The 19,364-nt window shown below is 40.9% G+C and overlaps 1 protein-coding gene across 2 annotated transcripts in view; it reads right to left on the bottom strand.

Moving 5' to 3' along the window:
- Window positions 1–19,364, bottom strand: part of MAP10 (microtubule associated protein 10) — a 57,797-nt gene that overhangs the window by 8,652 nt on the left and 29,781 nt on the right. The window contains exons 2-3 of one of the 2 annotated variants that reach the window (XM_061378509.1): window positions 18,159–18,304; window positions 10,122–10,286 (exon numbers count right to left, since the gene is read on the bottom strand). In XM_061378509.1, the coding sequence (XP_061234493.1) occupies window positions 10,269–10,286; window positions 18,159–18,304 (164 nt within the window). In that variant the 3' untranslated portion in view covers window positions 10,122–10,268. Of the gene's footprint in view, window positions 1–10,121; window positions 10,287–18,158; window positions 18,305–19,364 lie in introns of those variants that run through there. The other variant, XM_061378508.1, reaches the window with a different exon arrangement.

Raw genomic sequence — 19,364 nt, 5'->3', positions numbered from 1 at the left:
GCTATACCTGACAGTCAAATAAAAGAAGTTACATTGACCTACAAGCTTTGTCTTGTCCTTAGCTGCAGAATTCTGTAAGTATTCTGACAGAATGCTGAACAGGGAGTTTCAAACTCAGCCATTAAATTTATATTAAATGCCCAATAATGAAAGACATGTTAGTAGTCAGAATCTGCCAGCTGGTTTTATGTTTCAGACTTTCAGTTCTGTTGAGAGAACAAGGTAGGGCAGTTTTTCTGGTGATAAAAGAGAACATCTTTTCACCCAGCCTAGTCTCCAGTTACAGCAATTTTGGACCTTTCACAAGTAGTACAGTTGGGAAAAAAAAACAACAAAGATCAAAAGAAAAAAAAAAAAAGAAAAAAAGTAAATTGTGTTCTTGCTCCTGCAGACTCTGAGCTGGTGATGAATGAATCTTCAGGAGTTTAAAATTCAGTCTTCAGGAGCTTAAAATCCAGGAGTTTAAACTTCAGAGTGCTATCAGATACGTATATGAACCACTCATATCTATGGAGATCTTACATAGGTTCACCATCCTTTGCTGTTAAACTGAAATAGTGTGAGAACAACTTTTTTCATTACATCTCACCATTTTTTGTATCAGAAGAGAAATGTGAAGTAAGCTGACTGAACTTTGGGAGGTTTCTTTAACACACTAGGCTCATTACAATTTAGAGGGACTGAGAAAATTCAGAGATTTCCTGTTTATTCAAGTTATTTTGTCCTTTCCCACACTGGTTGGACAAAAATCCAGAAGTTAAGTACCTGACTGTGTCTCTGAGCAAAAGAGCATTCTTTTGCTCAGAGACACAATAACAGGCATTTCCAGTATACTCTTATTGCTACTTGTGCATAAAGATCAGTCAAACGTTAACATTGCCACCATTTTGCAGCCATTTGCAGAACATGAATTATTTCTTCTCACTTCAATGTGTCATTATAATTAATTCATATTGGAGAACAACATTCCAGTTTTAATTTAACTAGGTCCATTTTAATTCCGAGTCCTTGCTGGAATGTAGCTTAAACAATGAGCACATCTTATGAAAATATACAACAAGAAAATAACATCTGCTGCACTGTGTTGGCAACCACCAGGGCTAATGAATGGTTGTCAGTGTCAAAAGAGATGTCTGTTCACAGTTAAAAAAAAAAAAATCTTTACCAGTTTAAGTAAATTCCTAAATTAATTTAACTCCTGTTTGCTGTCTGTGGTTCAAATTGCTTTGCTATGGTCAAGTGTTGGTAGACTGAAAGGTTTCTTTTCCCCTTAAGAGGTTTCACTTCAGTGTAACATCTAAGATGCCTTGTGGAATCTATAAGGACAGTTTGATTTGATGAGGATTATGTGGTCAGTAGGAGAAAACTTTCATCATTTGCTGAGTATAATCATCTTCTTAGGAGCATTACAGTTCAGAATGCTGAAGTGGAAATTGAATGTTTAAGGGAAAGAACACAAATTGTCATATACAATCAAGTGAAATAAAATAGAAGCTACTTCACTGCACTCCATATGTCACATTCTTAGCAATCCTCAGCCTCTAAGTCTTGCATCCTCTTACATCTACCCTGCTTCCTAGTGCTAATAATGTAGGTACCAATCCTCAAAAGGATGAACAAACAGCATGCAAGGCCCATAGGCCTCACTGAAGAGGCATTAAATTCAGTTCCTTCTTCCTCCTGAGATAAGCAGTTCCTTTAACCTTTTAACCTTTCAACCTTTCTTGGGTATCCAGGTCACTATTAGAAAAGTTCATTTTCTAATTAAGAGTTTCACAGTGGGACTGAGTGCACCCTCAGCAAGTTTGCCGATGACACCAAGCTGTGTGGTTCGGTTGATACGCTGGAGGGAAGGAATGCCATCTAGAGGGACCTTGACACGCTTGTGAGGTGGGCTGATGCCAACCTCATGAAGTTTATCCATGCTAAGTGCAAGGTCCTACACCTGGGTCAGAGCAATCCCAGGCACAGCTACAGGTTGGGCAGAGAAGAGATTCAGAGCAGCCCTGTGGAGAAGGACTTGGGGGTGCTGGTCAATGAGAAAATGAACATGAGCCAGCTTCAGTGTGTGCTTACTGCCCAGAAAGCCAACCGTATCCTGGGCTGCATCAAAAGGAGCACGACCAGCAGGTCGAAGGAGGTGATCCTGCCCCTCTACTCTGCTCTCATGAGACCTCACTTGGAGTATTGTGTGCAGTTCTGGTGTCCTCAACATAAAAAGGACATGGAACTGTTGGAACAAGTCCAGAGGAGGGCCACGAGGATGATCAGGGGATTGGAGCACCTCCCGTATGAAGAGAGGATGAGAAAGTTGGGGCTGTTCAGCCTGGAGAAGAAAAGGCTGCGTGGAGATCTCATAGCAGCCTTCCATTATCTGAGAGTGGGCTATAGGGATGCTGGGGATGGACTCTTCATTAGGGACTGTAGTGATAGGACAAGGGGTAATGGGTTAAAACCTAAACGGGAAGTTTAGATTGGATATAAGGAAGACATTCTTTACTGTAAGGGTGGTGAGGCACTGGAATGGGTTGCCCAGGGAAGTCGTGAATGCTCCATCCCTGGGCGGTGTTCAAGGCCGGGTTGGACAGAGCCTTGGGTGACATGGTTTAGAGTGAGGTGTCCCTGCCCATGGCAGGGGGGTTGGAACTAGATGATCTTAAGGTCCTTTCCAACCCTAACTATTCTATGATTCTATGATTCTATGATTTCTTTCAGTTGAGACATTCAGTGTACAGAATCTGGTGAGGACTCACCCAGCAATACCAATTCTAGATTATTTCCCTGAATTTATAGAGATTTTTAACCCTGTGACAGTGTCTTTAGCCTGTCAAGTTTCACAGCTGCATGTCCACCTTCATGCAGATGCATGCATTAGACAACGTGTTTTGAACACATTTTTTCATAATGGTGGCATTAATACTTGAATAACCTCATCGTGACATACATTCTATGTACGTTCTCTTTCCTGCAGCACTTTTTCTCCAAAGTATTTAAGAAGATAAACTGATTTTTCAGAATGAATCAGAAAATTACATGTTGTGTTTTATCTTTATCATACTCGGAAAATTAGTGTTACAATATGTCAATAATTCACGATGACATATAAATTAGACTGAATTCAGCACAGATCGCAGAGTGGTGAACAATGCTCATTATTTAGTTTAGATTTATGGACATCAAGGGGAATTAAAAAGAAAATCTGTAGCTGTTACCAAGGCTTTTGCTGTTTTGTCAGGATAATCCCTAAGTATTGCACATAGTTAAACAATTAAAGAGGTTAAAACCAGTGCACAAGCTCAGTGTCACTCCATGTAAGCAGTCTTTTACTCCTTGCACTGTGAAACCTTACTGGATTGCTGTGTTTTCCTTACTGGAAAGTGCAATCTTTCATTTTGTAGCTGATCTTAACTGTTTGTTGTAGGCATGAGCTCCTTACCATAAAGGTTTCTCGGTACGATGCTGAACCCGAACACATGAATAAAACTCGTGAGGATGTTTTTCCAAATGGTTTTCAGTCTCCACAAAGTAGCTTTATCTGAACTACTTAACGGTTCAGAAATACGTTTTTAGGGTTTTTTTTACCCTCTGATCTTAGCCTGCATGATTAGCAAGCACAATGCACTGATTATCATGTAGGGGCCACTGAGCTCTGACTTCTTATTTCTTTGATTCTTCTTGTGTTCATTTGCTTCTGCACTATATCTGCCAGCCAACAGTGGGAGCAAGGGAAGGGAGAGGGTACAAATGGAGAGAACTTCCTGTGCTAAGAAATGAACAAAGCCATGGATTATCATTGATTCCATAAGTACACTTTATGGTGCATGGGATGTGTGTGGAACCCTGGAGGAATTGTGGTGTGTGGAAAGTTGGTTTCTTCGGCTTCTCAGTCATTGCAGTGATACACCCTGAAAACAGCCACACAACTATTTTTGGTGTCAGATTTCCTTTTCAGCCTTGTTGTTCTTTAATCTTTTGCTGGGGCTAAGTCTTCAGGGGTTCCCATTTATAAAAACACTTGGAACACTTGTGTTCATGTAATTTTTATTCCTTTCACACAGAGTCAGATAAAAAATTGCTTCCTTCTCTTATGCCTGGTAATAGTATATGCACTTTACAGCCTCATTAAAATAATAACCAAGAGACAGAATGTGGCCTCTGCAGTGAGACTGAGCAGAAAGTCTCTTGTATTCCTGCCTTTATTCATGTAGAATTGGAAGAACCTCTTTTATGTATACTTTGTCCTGTGAGTTGGAGAGACAGATTTAGGCAGCATGTTTTGGGAGCAAAAAGGTGTAGATCCCACTTACACAGTGGGAGCTGTGTCTTGAGAAAGAAAACTTCAGAAAAGACAGGGACAGGTGTTGAGGGGTAGTTGTTTGAACGTGTGCTGGTTTTACACAGAGGCTGAGTAGTTAAAAGAGTCCTTGGCAGTATTGCAGGTGAAGTCTAGAGCAGGGATGGAAAAGCACATTCTATCATTATACAGCATTAGTGCTTCAGATACTGGGCTTCCTTGTCCTGTGCTGGTGTGTTAATACACAAGGGAGAGACGAGACAGGGGTATAGAAAACTCATTAAGCCTCCCAGAATAAATGGTAGACTCTCAAATGCACCCATTCAGGTGACTTGAGGTGACTTAATCGCTCTTAATATACACAGGAAGATTTGTAGTAGCGCAGTTTTAATGAGCTCTAAGAGGGGGTTGGACCAACTCATATTAGAAATAGAATGCCAAATTTTCTAATGGGATGGTAATTAGCTCCTGGGACACAGCAGTTGTGATGGATTTTGCATCACTTCCAAGACCTTAAATCTCATTGTGCACTACTCCACAGAATTAGTTTTGTCTGCAGCTCATTAAAGTGACTTGGGAATTGCTGGGTGAGGCTGTCTGCTCTGGCTAGATGAATGCTTTCTGTTTTAAGCTTACTTGTAGTTGACGTATAGTCCTTTTCTACAGAAAGTTCCAAGGTTCAATTTTATTGAAAGTACAAATTGCCTTTAAAATTGCAGATCGCTGGAACTTGTGTTGGCATGAATGAAGATGCGCTTCCTCGTTGGGATTTTTCTCTAGGCAGCATTAATTTTTTCGGTGTGGTCTCTGCTAATCCTGATCACCTATGTCCTCACTGGATCTGCAGTGAGACCTGGCAGATCACTATGTTCTTGCTACTGTTTTTCAATAGCATTTGACCATGTGAAAGTGATTCCCTGCACTATTACACACCACTTAGCCCTAGTGGAGGGTCCTGTAAATGCCACTGAACGCTGCCATAGTACTTTTGATGTGGCAGAATCCAAACTTCTTCCAACTGTATGTGCAACTGTGGAAGGATTAGGTGCAGCTAATTCAGAAGTTGTTCAACTCCATCATCTGTAAGTGTGGATTTCAATTGACTTGTGTTCAGTGTGAAAGTGTATTTCTTTCAAAGCTGGCTATAACAAACTGAAGCCAAGTGCTGCAGTTACTTCAGCACACATAATTTACAGTGGTGTGGGGAAGTAACCCCTTTCATCCCAAAAGAGATGGATGTCTGTTGGACACATTCTTTTCTTGATACCTTTGTTACATGGCGTAACTGGTTTCTACTGGTGTGAGAGTACAATATATCTGGTGGTCTCCCATAGATAAATGTGTGTTTCATAGGAGTGACCTGTCTCATGTCTCAATAGTGCAAGAGGGAGCTCCAGGAAAATCAAAATCCTATTTAATTTTGCAAGAGGGAATGTGTCTCATAGTGCCTAGACTGTCATCATCCCCATGCAACCTTTGTATTCTCTACACATCTGCTTCAGTTCTGCCTGATGTGCTGAAGAGATGTCATCCACAAGAAAACCCCTATCAATGCACTGGGCACAGAAGAAGTTCTGGTAGATCCAGAAGCAGTCAGAACCTGACCTTGACTGAACTGGTCATGTAAAGATACCAAAGCATCTATTATCGCATCAGGTTTAGTTGTATCTGTTCCATCTCACAGAAAAATAACTGTAAAGGGAATTATTTTATTAGCTATAATTTTAGTTAATCACTTTACTCCCTGTCAGAATAATCTTGCCTATTTATATGAGTGATTATAGTAACATAAATCTTTTAGTATTGTGGTTTCTGGACTAACTTGCTTGTGGTTCATTACAACAAGGTTTTTGTTTGGCTGTTACAAAACCAGTGTTTTTTTTGGTCAACTTGGTTTGGAGGAAATTATCTGTGGCAAAGTCCCCAACACAGGGAAATGCATCAGTTCTCAAAGTTGTGTAAGGCAGCTTCCCCAGGCTGCCCAGGATTACACAGGAGTGGTGCAGTTAAAAAGAAAAAGCATGTTCAGGGAAAGAGTTTCAAAGAGACCCTTGTCTTTCTTTTTAATTTAGTTCTGTTCCATGTTTTATTCAGTTCACATTTTAATCATATTTCAAGACTGAAGCAGTCATTCAGAAGAGGAGGGAATCATCCATTCACCTTCATGGATGTAGTGATATATGTTGTAGTTTCTGAGTTACCTTACTTCCCAGTGGTCCCAGCTACAACCTAAGGAGGATGTGTCCCTTGCTGGCTAGTCCTACTGTTCTCTCCCCACTGTGCAATACCATCTCACCCTATCTGCAGTTCTCAGAGGGTGCATCTCTACAATTGCAATGGAGTATGGCATTGAGATGCCAGAGTTGTAAATGAGTTGCATTGGTATTACCTCCTCTGTGCCTGTCCATGTGCAGATTATAGCTCTGGGAGGATGAAACACAACCATCTTCATATTCCAACAAGGTATCCTGCAGTGCTGACAAACTTGCACTGCATCTGGGTAGGCTCTGGTCTCTCTCTCCAGCATCTCTGCCCTCTGCTCCCAGCATGTGTTGTGGACATGTGCCCTGACTACCTTGAGAGTTCTGATTTTCTCATAGAACCCCAAGTTAAAGCAACAGTTTGCTCTTAACCTATTATGACTCATAAACCAGACCATTAGTTCTTGAACAAAACATTTAGGAGTAACCCCCCATTCTTTTAAGCATCCATAGCTTAGTAGTTAGTCCCCTGCCCTTCACTAGGGCTCTTCAAAGGCCAGCACCAGAGTACTGCACACATCTGGCTTTGCTTGTTGTGAGATCATTCCTGTTAATAGAGATTGACTATCCTCAAACCAGTAGGTGTTATCAACAGGGGCCTATGAATCTAGTTGAAATACTCCATGCTTTTTCTTATGAGGGGAGAGTGTGACACTTCAGAAGACTTATCTTCCCTCTTTTGGTATTGAGGATTTACATTAATTAGTTCTCCCTGCCTTAAGTCTGTGAAGGGAGTGGACTTGTATCTTGCTTTTCCAACTCTGTAGACAAAAAGTCCTTAGCTGTACATACAGCTGTCAGAAAATTCATACAGTACTTTTTGAGTTTTCCACAATTCTGGAGCATCTGTCACGCTGTCACACAGTAAATATTGTTTTACTGTATTATTTACTGATTTATTATATTATACTATAGACACTTTCTGCTAATCCATTCAATAATGGCTATTTAGGGTTTGATTTTTATCACATTAGCAAGATTTTGAAGAACAGGGTAATGTAGACTACAAAGAAATTTTTCCTGCCCCTTCAGCCAAGGAAGGAACTGTTTAAGTACAAGCAAAGATGTGTGCCTGTAGATAGCAACGAAAAGTCAGACAAATGACAGAAATTGTGGTGTTCAAGACCAGGTTGCACAGAGCCTTGGGCGACATGGTTTAGTGCAAGGCATCCCTGCCCATGGCAGTGGTTGGAACTAGATGATCTTAAGGTCCTTTCCAACCCTAGCTATTCTGTGATTCTATGAAATTGCAAGTCCTGTTCAGTTAATTGAGAAACAACAATTCAATCCTGCTGTAAAAGTCTAGTACTTTCAGGGTGGTAGTGGAGGATGGTTTGGTTTTTGACTCTGTGAGCTGGTTTGCCAGTTCTGACTCCTGCTATCTCAGCAGCCACAAAACACAACCACCACCAATGTGGCTGTAGAAAAATCTACAGCGAATTTTCCCATCAGGGACCATGAATGCTGTGTCATGCTGCGTTTCTGAGAATGAATTCTGAAATTGTATCTGGTGCTGTGTACCTTTATCATTTACTTCTTCCCTTCCTCTTCAGGAGAAAGTTTCATGAAGGGAACTTTGTAGACTTATTTACATCTCAGTGCAGTGTGAAGGGGTACAACAGCACCTTCTTCCTCAATGAAGCTGCAAGCTTCCATCTTGTCTTCTTACAGCAATTTTTTAAGACAAGAAGGCTTTTGGGATCATACCTGCCTGCCCCGTGAACAACTTATGGATTGGACCAACAGGCTCATGCATATTAGCAGGAGAGCACCGATCTCAGAGGTGTTGTAATCCCACCAGCTTCAGGAGGAAGCCAAGGAGGAGGGAAGAGAGAGCCCATCCACAAGAAAAAAATCTGCAGTACAGTTTTGTGCTGGTTTAGACAGCAAAGAGTACACATAGGAGAAGAACAGTATAATGCCCTAATGGCAAAAGGTTATATGTGCAGCCCTGCCATCCTATTAAATATCAGCAAGTCCAACCACAGAACACAGTTAATATAAAATAGGCTTGATTGTCTTTGCTGCCCTTGGAACTGCTTGTTTATGTAGAGACAATTGCAGTAATTCCCTTCAGTGGAGGTTCTGAGAAAGAAGAAAAGCACTTCTGTTCATTTTGGGACTACAGGACACATCTGATGTTTTGATTTTTCATGTCATATACTCAGAGGATATGGAGGTGCTCCTCTGTTCCTGTGGTCTGTGGGGCCATCCAGTTTTCCATCTGAGGTCCCCTCAATAACCTCATTAAGGGATTTGCCACCTTGACAGACTGGTGAGCTCAACAGGACAGCAGAGAACTGTGAAGCAGCACCCAAAATAATGAAATAGCACTAAAATCTTTGCCTGCAAGGAGTCTGACTGGTGAGATATTTAATATTTATTATGAATATTTATATATATTGTACATCTATCTGCATAAAGCAGTAGTGCAACCGTGGAATGACACACCTGGGAGAAGGAGGAACTTGAGTGGTTTAAGACTTGGGCAGCGCAGACGCTCCCAAAGGCTCCCGAGGGCATGGCATAAGGAGAAGGGAGGGGGAGACCACAAAATGGGGGGAGGCTGGGATGATAGCACAACCTTGCACACTCCCTTTCTGCTGGTCCTACTGACAGGCTGTCTCCAGGCTTCAAGCAGGCATCAGGAGACCCATCGAGAGTCTTTATGTGGAAGCCCCTGCTACATGTCCTCAGTGGCGCAGTGATGATCCAGTGACCATAAACTGAGGTCTGGTTCCAATGGGAGCACCTTGGATTTGTTTCTTGTGATTGAACTACGATTGCAGCAGTTAAGACTTTGCCATGGTTGGAGCACTAGGAATGTCTCACTTTCCCATGTGTCTGCCTTGGTGTCCATTAACATGTGAGATTACCTGACTTCCTTTCCCTCAGTCATCACACTCTTGGTGGTCTTCTTTCCTTACCCAGTGTCCTGTTTTGTTTTGTTTATCACCAACACTGTAAAATTTTGTTTAAATAGAAGGCATTGAAAAGAGATGTGAAGGACAGGCAACACACACAGAAAGCCGGACTCAAAATGTAAACTAGATGGCTTTTGAAACTGGCAGTGGATAGTGCAAACTTCCTGTGTGTCAACAGTTAAAAAATAAAACAAAGAATAAAGATAGGGAAATAACATAAAACATTTCTTCAGAAGAGTGCAGTTTAATGGGAAGCAGTGCTGACAGCACACAGTGGTTGAGACCAATATATTTTTGTGCCCAACTTTTCTTCTTGCTGTTTGATGTGTTATCTCTCTGGGACAGCACCATACTCCTATTTCAGCTCATCGCAATGACATCATGGAGCTCCTCCCAGAGGTGCTGCTCTCTAAGGCAGACTGTGTGGTATTGTGCAGTGTTTGCCTTCCTTCTTTTTAACCAACTTAATTGTATCTGTGCTCTGGACTTTCTTCTGCAGCCATTTCAAATTGCTACAAGGATAAATCAAGGGTATTTGAATATGGATATTCGATGTGACTTCTCATAGGAAGCAACGGCTGCTTTTGGTATCTGAAGGGGGACATTAAAAAAGCTCAAACCACTGGAAGGACAATAAGTATGGTTTGGATTCTAGTTTATTACGCAAATAATGCCATTTAGTGCTAGATAGGAAACAATTTGGAAGTGTTAGCTCAAATGTCTAAACTACCAAAAGTTCTTCCACCAGCTTGCACCCTTGTAGGCAATTTCTTTGTGTGGTCTCTCTGCTCACTGTTCATATTGTGCCTGTTGGATAAGAAGAGACTGTCAGCGTCCTTAAACTATCACAAACATCACTTTTTTTTTTTTAATGGAAAGAAAATAATTCAGTAAACTTTATAGTTTGATTACTCATCAAAACCAGTATAATGCCTGGTATTTATAGCCAATTTCTGGTGACTATCCAGCAGATCAGAATCTTGTTAGAAAAATGTTATTATTAATAATAATCCCTTATTAGCATAACTTTGAGAAAGAAAAAGGTGAATATTTTTTCTCTGAGAGCTGGCTCAGGAAGTAATATTTTTTGATTGTGTATCTGAGAACAACAAACTCAGATATTACTTAAACAATTCCTTTTACAGATTATAGTTGTGCTGGAAATATGCTTACTTTATTATCTATAGTGCTGGTCTGCAAGCCTAGCATACTGTAAACTTGCTCTGATGACTGTCAGCAGTTCTGTTGCAAATATAATACTGGATTTGTGGGAGTTCTTACTGAAAGTTTATTTGAAGTTTAATACCAAAGGGTCAACTTGAGGTACTTACAATTAAGCCCCCCTTTGTTTCTTAATGTCATAAAGGAATAAAAAAACAGTATTTGTTTTCCTCCAACTTAATTCTGATATAGGAATACTATTTCAGAATGCCTCCCATTCATGGTACTTTTTTCTGCTAGTTGTCTTTGGGGTTTCTGGACGTGAGGGCTGTGCTTTGGGTTGGATATGCTTAACAGTTCCTTAAGGCTAGTGAGTTCCATTACTGCACGCACACATTCCTAATCACATTGAAGTGACAATAAATATCAGCTCAATTTAATTATTTGCATCTGCCTACTAATATTTCAGTCAGTTTGGAAGAAGCCACCTGTGGGATATTTTTCATTCCTTTCTTGTATGTGACAAATATGGATAGATAATCCAAGGTGCTTCAAAGAACTGGTCAGGGAATTGCTTATTTTCCTCATGAAAGGATTTTGGTAAATGAAAATGCTTGATTTTTATGAAAATCAAACAACCCCAAAAGGTCACAAGTCCCAAAACTATGTAGGGATTTTCTTTATGAGGAAAAACACATCTAAACCAGATCTTTTAATTAAAAGTTCTGTATTTTTACATTTTACCAATGTAGTTTCTTTAAATTTTTTGTTTTGGTTTGGTTGTTTGGTGGGTTCAAGCAACTTCAGTTTCTGATTTTCTTTCTATGAAAAAATGTATTCACCTATCTTGAAGTTTGTTGACGTATGTTTTATAAGGTTATAGACCTGAAGCATTAACATTAACATTAAGGGGGGGGTGTTAAATATTTTTTAAAAAACTGAAGGCAGTTTAATCAAGTCACGCAAATAAAATACCCTGTTTTTTGTCAGAGACTAAGTGTGAATATTTTTAGATCCGGAGGAAAATGTTTTGGATATGTATAAACTTCAGTATTTCTAAGACATAATCTGGTTTGCTGACTAAAAATTTCCAAAACAGTGTAATAAACTGGAAGATTTAGTTACCCTGTGTGGCATCTCTGTGAGAGTATTTTATTCCTGCACCATGAAAAACCCCCAAACCCAAGGGTTGTTTTTTTTAAAAAAGGAAAGAATATCATGTGTTTTATGGGACAGTTCCCCACCCCTCCAAAGTTATATGCCAAAAAAAAAAGAAAATCTATCGAAAAGATCTGGGGATATATGATGGAAAATATGTTCAGATATTTCTCTACCATGTGACAGTTGAATTGCTTGGTCAAAGTGAAAGGAGAGAGGGTGAGTTCAGCAAAATGGGATTAATAGTCTCAGTATGTTAACAAAGTATGGAGCTGACTTGGAAGAACAGCTGTCAAATATACAGGAATAAGTGAAAATTATTAAACATTTAAAGGCTTATGCTTTCATGTTGCTGAAGGGAGATAACCTTCTAATAAAGGTGAAGCAGGTTCCGTGTGGTGGGGAATGCATTAGGCCGGGTGCACACTAAACTTCTGTTTCTCAAACTATGGCATTCATGGAAAGGCAACCTTGAACAGCTGAATCTACTTTTTAAAACCAATTTTTCACTACTAATACATGTTTCTGGAAAGCATGCATTTATTTGCCTTTCCTGCCAGCAGCTGCTCATGCTCCAGAGCAGAGCTGGAGTCAGTGTTCACACTTCTAGCCAGTATTTGCAGATGCTTTTCACTCCCTCAGTCTGGTGGGGCTTAATGGCTTCTCCCAGTGGTGAAATGCTGATCAACATGGCAGCACCATCAAATGGAAGGATTTACTGCTGATAGCCATGAAGGCATGGTTTGTGTGATCTCAGATGAAGATTGTTTGAAAGAAGGGAAGGATAATCACATGAAGATGGATAGACCCAAATAAGAGAGGCATGCATGTCTGCAAAAAAAATTGAGATATGTTTGCCTTACTGTAAGGAAATCTAGGAGTTCCTAGAGGCCTATCATGAGAGATGGTTGCCTCCATCTTTGTCCTACTCTGCAGCAAATAAATGTAACCAGTTTGATCAGCCCTTTCAGAATGAGGCTCAGTACAGGGTGTAATAGACTGCCAAGTACAGGACAAATGGGTGTTTTTGTGTTTTTATCCTAGCCTAATTGAGGTGGACACATCAGAACAGTTTGACCTCTGAAGTCTTTCCTTATTTCAAGTCTGTTAATAATAATGAGGCTCCCAGGCAGAATGATCTCCCCTTTTCTGTCATATCTCCACTTTCTTTATCCATTCCTGGCTCCCTGCCTCTTTGTTCTCTGCACCAAAAGCTCATTTACTTGTTTTCTTGCTGGCTGTAGCTGCTGGGGTTCACTTCCTTTCTGTGCATTTTCTTCAAAAGCCTTGAAATGTCACATAACTCTATGTCCTGCTGAGATGCTCTTGTCTTATTAATGTACCAATGGGTGTTTTTTAATGAGAAAACATGAAAGTACCATAAGTCTTCCTCTGCGCCTCCCCAGACTGATCATGAGAAATTGATGAATTGTGTGAAGTCTGCAAGACATGGGAATTCATTTTAAGTCTGGGCAAATATGCACAAATAAGAGTTTATTCTTTAGGAAATGGTTTGAAATTGGCTTTTCCAAATAGCATGCTTTCAGTAAGGCTCAGGGCTCTGAGGCTGAATACAGTATCCCCGAATAATATGACTAACGAATTCCACTAAAGGCAACATAGTTCATGGACTTTGGAATAGATGCTTACATTACCTGTTCTCACTGGCTTTCATCTCTGGAGTTAACAATTTGGAGCTCATATATATCCTCTAGCTCAGGAAGTGGGTGCCTACTCTCCACTACTGATCTCCTGAGGAAATGATATAGCATTGCCCCAGTCATGGGGACCAGGTTCCTCATCTCAGGGCTGGGCTTGTTTGTAGGCTGAGGTAGCAGGCATCCCACCAGTGCTTTTGAAAATCTGGTAGGTATTTGCTCACAAATTCAGGAGCCTCACTGTCAAGTCTTCCATGCCAAACTCTTGGTCTAAGTTAACGTTTGCTTTGGCTCCACTTTTTGTTCCCCAGTATTCATTGTGTAAGAGAGAGGAGAAGGCAGGAGAGTTCAAAAACAAGCATCAGGAGGGTAGTCAGCCATCTAACTGAAAGGACTAGATTTTTCTCTGCATAGTGTTTTAAATAGGTCTGCAGAGACCTGTTTGTCTGTCTGCAGTTAAACTGTGTGAGGCAGGCCTGTTTGTTGCAGCTCACTGAAGGAACGATTCACCGCTTTCCTTAGTGGAGAGCTTCTTTTGCTTCTTTCTACCCACCATGCTTGGTCTGTGTGTGACTTTGAATGAAGGGATATGGTTGGTATCAGTAGGAATCATAGCATTTCTAGGACTAGGGCAAAATACCCAGAAGCACAGATTTCAACAGCCTCAACTTTGGGTTAGCAACAAGGCAGTTGATATGATGGGGGGATTTGTTTGTTTTCTGAGTGGCTTCTTAGTGTCAGGCTGGAGAGCTGATAACCACTGTTTGTGTCTACATTACTTTCAGGAGAAACTGAGGCACAGATTCTGGACCTTAGGGGTCACAGGGTGCTCACACTGGACTGTAAGATAAGGTGGGGATATGAGCTAGGCTGCACCTGGGAGCATGCCTTTGACTGCTGTGTGCCTTTCCTGAGCAGTGTTCTCCTGTCCTGCAGTGCAGTATCCTGGTGTCCCTGCTGCTCCAGGACTCCCATGCAAGGTGGAGCCACTCAGCACAGCCATTGCCTTTGAGCCTGGCTGACTGCACTGGGGGCATCTCCAAGCAAGATGCGGCTCTGTGCTGCAAGCATGTAAGAGGCTGCGCTCTCAGCAAAGAGGAAGTCCTGTGCTCAGTACCTGAGATTTGCTGTGCTCTGCATCATATTGTCAACTTCGTAGCCGAGAGTCATTTGCCAGTGTGAAACAAGAAACCATGGGGCGGAGTCCACCCCATATCATCACCTACAGGCAATTCTGTGTAAGAACATGCAAGGGCAGAAGAAAGGTTCACCTAATCACTATCCTGTCACCAGTGATAGCCTGGAAAGAAGTGTAGTGATCCCTCCCTGGGATACTCCCAAGATCCAGGTATTTTTTGCTCAGGGACTCACTAAGACAGTGTCCCTAAGGCACTTCCTTTGTAGTCAAGAGTCCTTAACAGATTTTTTCATTGTAAATTTGCCCCTTTTTAATAGACATACATTTTTTTTACATGTTCCCGTGTTAAGATGTTTTACAGCTTAACTGTGTATTATAGTATCAAGAATCTCTCATTTACTTTGAATTTCTTGCCACCTGCTAATTTTATCTAATGCCCACAGCTATAAGTGGGAATTATATTTTAAGACCAGAATATACCAAAATCTTGCTCAGCATGTAATGTGTACTGAAATGTGTGCTGCATGGGCAAATGGGAATCATAAAACAGAGATTCCCCTGGTCCATGCTTTGTGAAGGCACATCACACTACCACTACAACTCCTATATTGCAGGAAGCGTTTCTAAAGAGTGGCTCACTTTGTATTGTCATGCACAAAAAAATTAAATCCTGAAATCTAATGTGGAGCCTCGGGGAAGAGATGTAGGAAATGAATGATGAGGAAGGTTCAGCTGAGACTTTATCTTTACACATGCTTTAAATATGGTAACCTAAAATCTCTTTATAATTAGGTCAAAAGTTCAGAATAAAATGCTAAAGGAAAAGTACAGCAGGGGCTTCCCTTAAGAAACACATATCAAAATGTTAAATTTTCCTTGAAAATAGGAACAGTGAGCTGGAACAATGGAGCACAAGCAAGAGTGGATACATAAGTCATTGATGGCAACAGATCTTTTTTATTACAAATTACATACAACAGCAGGGAACACCCAGTGTTAAAAGATAACACATGCATATCCGCATATTGACACATGTTCTTTTTTTAAATCTGGACTCCTGTGTTGGTGTTTTCATTGGCAGCAGGAAAATAAATTTTGCCTAATCTCTGATTTTCATTCCAGATAACACCTTCCTTTTTCCAGCTGCCAGTAGTTACAAGGATGTCAAGCAAGAGAAGTAGCTTACTGGTATGAACTGGTGCCTTGGCCTCGCAAATCTCATAGTCCTGACTCCTGATAAGCTGTGCTGTTTCCTTTGTGGGGTATGTACCTTCAGTTTTAAGGGGTTTACCTGCATGAGCAAGACTTATGGAACTGAGATCTTTGTGAGGAAAACCATAAATGCTGTGTACTCAAATGAACTTTCTGTGCTATAAAAGCATATCATTAATTCCTTTTGTGTCATACTTGTGTTTATGTATGTGGGGCTAAACCTTATTGTGATTGCAAAATCAAAGGGAAACCACTCAGGAGCTTCTAGGATTAACGTTTCATTATGCCTAACATCCATCCCTTCTTCCACTACAGATTCACATGTTTTGAAACAAAAAAACACTATTTGGTGGTTAACACATCAAAGTTTGGGGGGGTTCGGTGATCACAGTAGTATGCAAAGCAAATGCAGAAACATCCATTTTGAGGTGTTTTACACATAACTTTTCTCAAATGCCATCCCTGCCAGCAGGAGTCTGAAACAGACAGTTGCAGCTAAACCAAACCAAAAAAATCTCTTCTTGAACTGTAAAAATAGGATCGCAGGAGACTATGAGAACTCCTTGAATCCACTATCCCTGACTGTTCTGACCAGATGATTGTCTACTCTCTTCTTAAAAACCCCCACTGATGGAGATTCCACATCCTCCCCAGGCAGTCTTTGAGTGCTGAACTAAGCTTCCCACTAGAAAGCTTTCCTAGCGTCACATTTGCATCTCCTTTGTTCATTGAAGCCATTAATGCTGTCTCAGTTCCCTGCTTTGCCGTGTAGGTGAAGCTTACAGTTTCCTGTCTGCCTTCTCATTCACAGATTAAATCTTCCCCATCCCTTTGATCATACCCTGCTGCACACTTTCTCTAGATCTCTTCCTTGAAGTGGGCTACCAAAATTGGATGCACTAATCCAGACCATGTCCTACCAGCACTTCACAGAGAAGTTTCATAAATTTCTTTTAATCTATTTATATATAGCTTAGTATGACATTTAGCTTCACCCATCTAAGGATGGCCTTTGGCTTTTTTGTGACAGAGCAGTACTGTAACAGGAATGGCAAACCTGTGGTTGCTGAGCCACATGCAATTTGCAAGTGGATCACGTATAGCTTCTCTGTATCAGGCTGCATAGGGTACCTGGAAGCATTCCCTGTGAGTACATCCAGACAAATGGCTCAGGCACTGGAATTTGTTCCTTTAGACTGTAGTGTAGAAGACTTGTTTTCAATTTGGATCAAAACCTGCAGTACTCCTTAAGAAACCATGCTTGAAGAAACTGGGATGAACCCTGCAAATGAAGGCTGCCAAGGAATCAGCTAAGCTACCATTATAAGACAGGGCACTGTTTTCCCTGACCATCCCTGCTACAGAGAGTAAAATCTAGCCAAACACTCTCCATTTGTAGTACTTCTATTTCACTACAAAGGCAGCACTGTCAAGCCAGAAATTGGCTAAACTGAAAGTATCTAAAGGGACAATTTCTGCTGAGTTAAGCCCATTGGGTATCACTGGGATGGGGAAACAGGACCACCAAGGAAAGAATCTCTGGGATCCACTTCTGTGATGCATAACAGAAAACACTGACTGGAGGCAGGCTTAGATACAAAGTACTGAGCTGGTGTGTTAACAAACAGAACCAAAGAGTTGCACAGCTCCATGAGAAGCCTGTGAGGGCTGCTTGTCTACAGACACGCGTGTGCATCTGTACACAAGCTCTTCTCTATTAGAACAACCTTTGAATGAATAAATACTGATAAGAGAGGCTTAAATATTGTGCCTGAACTATGTTTTGACAGCTGTCGCTTGTACTGTCCCCTCCCAGGTCTATCTTTTAATTACATCAAGTTAACAGTGTTTCATCTGTCACCCTGTGCTGGTAGCAGAAAGGGACAAATTCAGCCATGGGATGAACAGATTTAGCTTTTCTCGCTGCCATGACACAGTGTTTGCTACTCTCCACTTGAATCACTTACTAACCATAGGGAGTTATCATGGTTAGAAAAAGAAATGGCTTGTCTAAGAGTTGAGCAGTGGTTCAGGGAATTGGCATGTGACAATGTAGTCCAGCAGCTAAGGAATTTTTAGTGCATCTGCTCCATGTGATGTAATTCTAAATCCCAAGGGACAACTGTATTTTCATCAACTAAAGGGGTTTTGAGAACTGACTAGAGAATGAGAAAAAAAAGTAGTCTTAGCAACTGAGTGATTACTTAAGCTATGTTTGCATCTTTCCATAGCTACTTGAGTGTTGCTGCAGATCCAAATTGCTGAACTATTCTCAAGAAAAAAAATGGAGCGCCTTCAAGATTAATGTTTCCTCTGTGTGCTGACTGATAGATGGGAGATGGAAGTAGTTACCTTTAGTGACACATTTATGGAGGTTAGGTCAGTATGCTGGGGGAGTGATTCAGTATCACACATCTGCAGGTATAGGTTCCACAGTGGTGCTGGGATCTCGGATGTAAATGAGGAGTCTTGGGAATACTCTGCAATGGGGCTGCCTGCTGGAGAACAAAAAGTGAAATTAATTCAAAGAAAAAAATCCTCTAACAGCTTGGAATATAGCTTATTTTTAAAATTACCCTGGAAAATGAATTTCCTTTGGAAAATCTGTTACTGGGAAGATCTCTGAATAGACTCTTTGCTGATTGTTGCAGAACTGTGTTAAGATGGAGCAAAATATAGCATAGTACAAGAAATGTTATAGCTTGTGTGTATAAGCTCAGAGTATTGCAAGGTTTTGTAAATACCAAGTTTCTAAATTTAAGGAAGACTGGTTAGATTATTCACTACTTTCTGCCATGTATGGATGTGCACTAAGAGAAGGCAATGTGCACACTTAGTAGTTTCTTTGAGATGGATCATTAAATAAGAATAATGACATTCATGACAGTGATAATTCACTAGAGCTGAAAATCTGTTATCCTTTTGAACCAGATTTTATTTTCTGTTTCTCTCCTCCCATATCCAGGAAGGGGAGAGGAAGGGAAACATCTCCCTGTTTGTTCTGGGTTTTTTTATGAACTAAAAGGAGGAGCAGTTCCACTTCCATGCATTTCTTCCAGCTCCAGGCACCTCACCAAAGGCCACTGTGGTGGAGGTAGGTCTGTCTGGCCGTTAGCCTGACAGCTTTCATGGCCAGACAGCTCGTGGTGAACGTACCCAGGACAGACCACACCTAGGGGCTGATGTCAAACAAGGATATTGCAAAGGACCGTCACTACTACGTGTTGGCATGAAAAACTGCCAGTTTTTGATTTCTGTCACACAAAGCTTTACCATTTTGTTCTTTTCTTATTTATATGCTAACATTCCTGTGTTTGCTTTGAGATAGTTCAGACGCTACTGAGGTAACAGACACAACACAGGTAACTTTTCTCAGAGAAGGATGGTCTCTTGTGTTCATGTCTGAGCTGGCAGATTCCTTTTTTCTTTTAATGTGTTTCTGTTTTTTCTTCATTTTGAGATACCATTTGTTTCAGGAGCAGATAGCTTACCCTACTCACCATCCCTGCCATGGCAGGCCTCCTATTTCCATTCTGGACTGCAGTCTCACACACAGTG

The sequence above is a fragment of the Neopsephotus bourkii genome, unplaced genomic scaffold (assembly GCF_033783945.1).
Source record: "Neopsephotus bourkii isolate Nb327-2 ecotype Australia unplaced genomic scaffold, CSIRO-AGI_Nbou_v1 NB_1767, whole genome shotgun sequence".
Classification (NCBI taxonomy): Eukaryota; Metazoa; Chordata; class Aves; order Psittaciformes; family Psittacidae; genus Neopsephotus; species Neopsephotus bourkii.
This window is presented reverse-complemented; position numbering and strand designations above follow the sequence as displayed.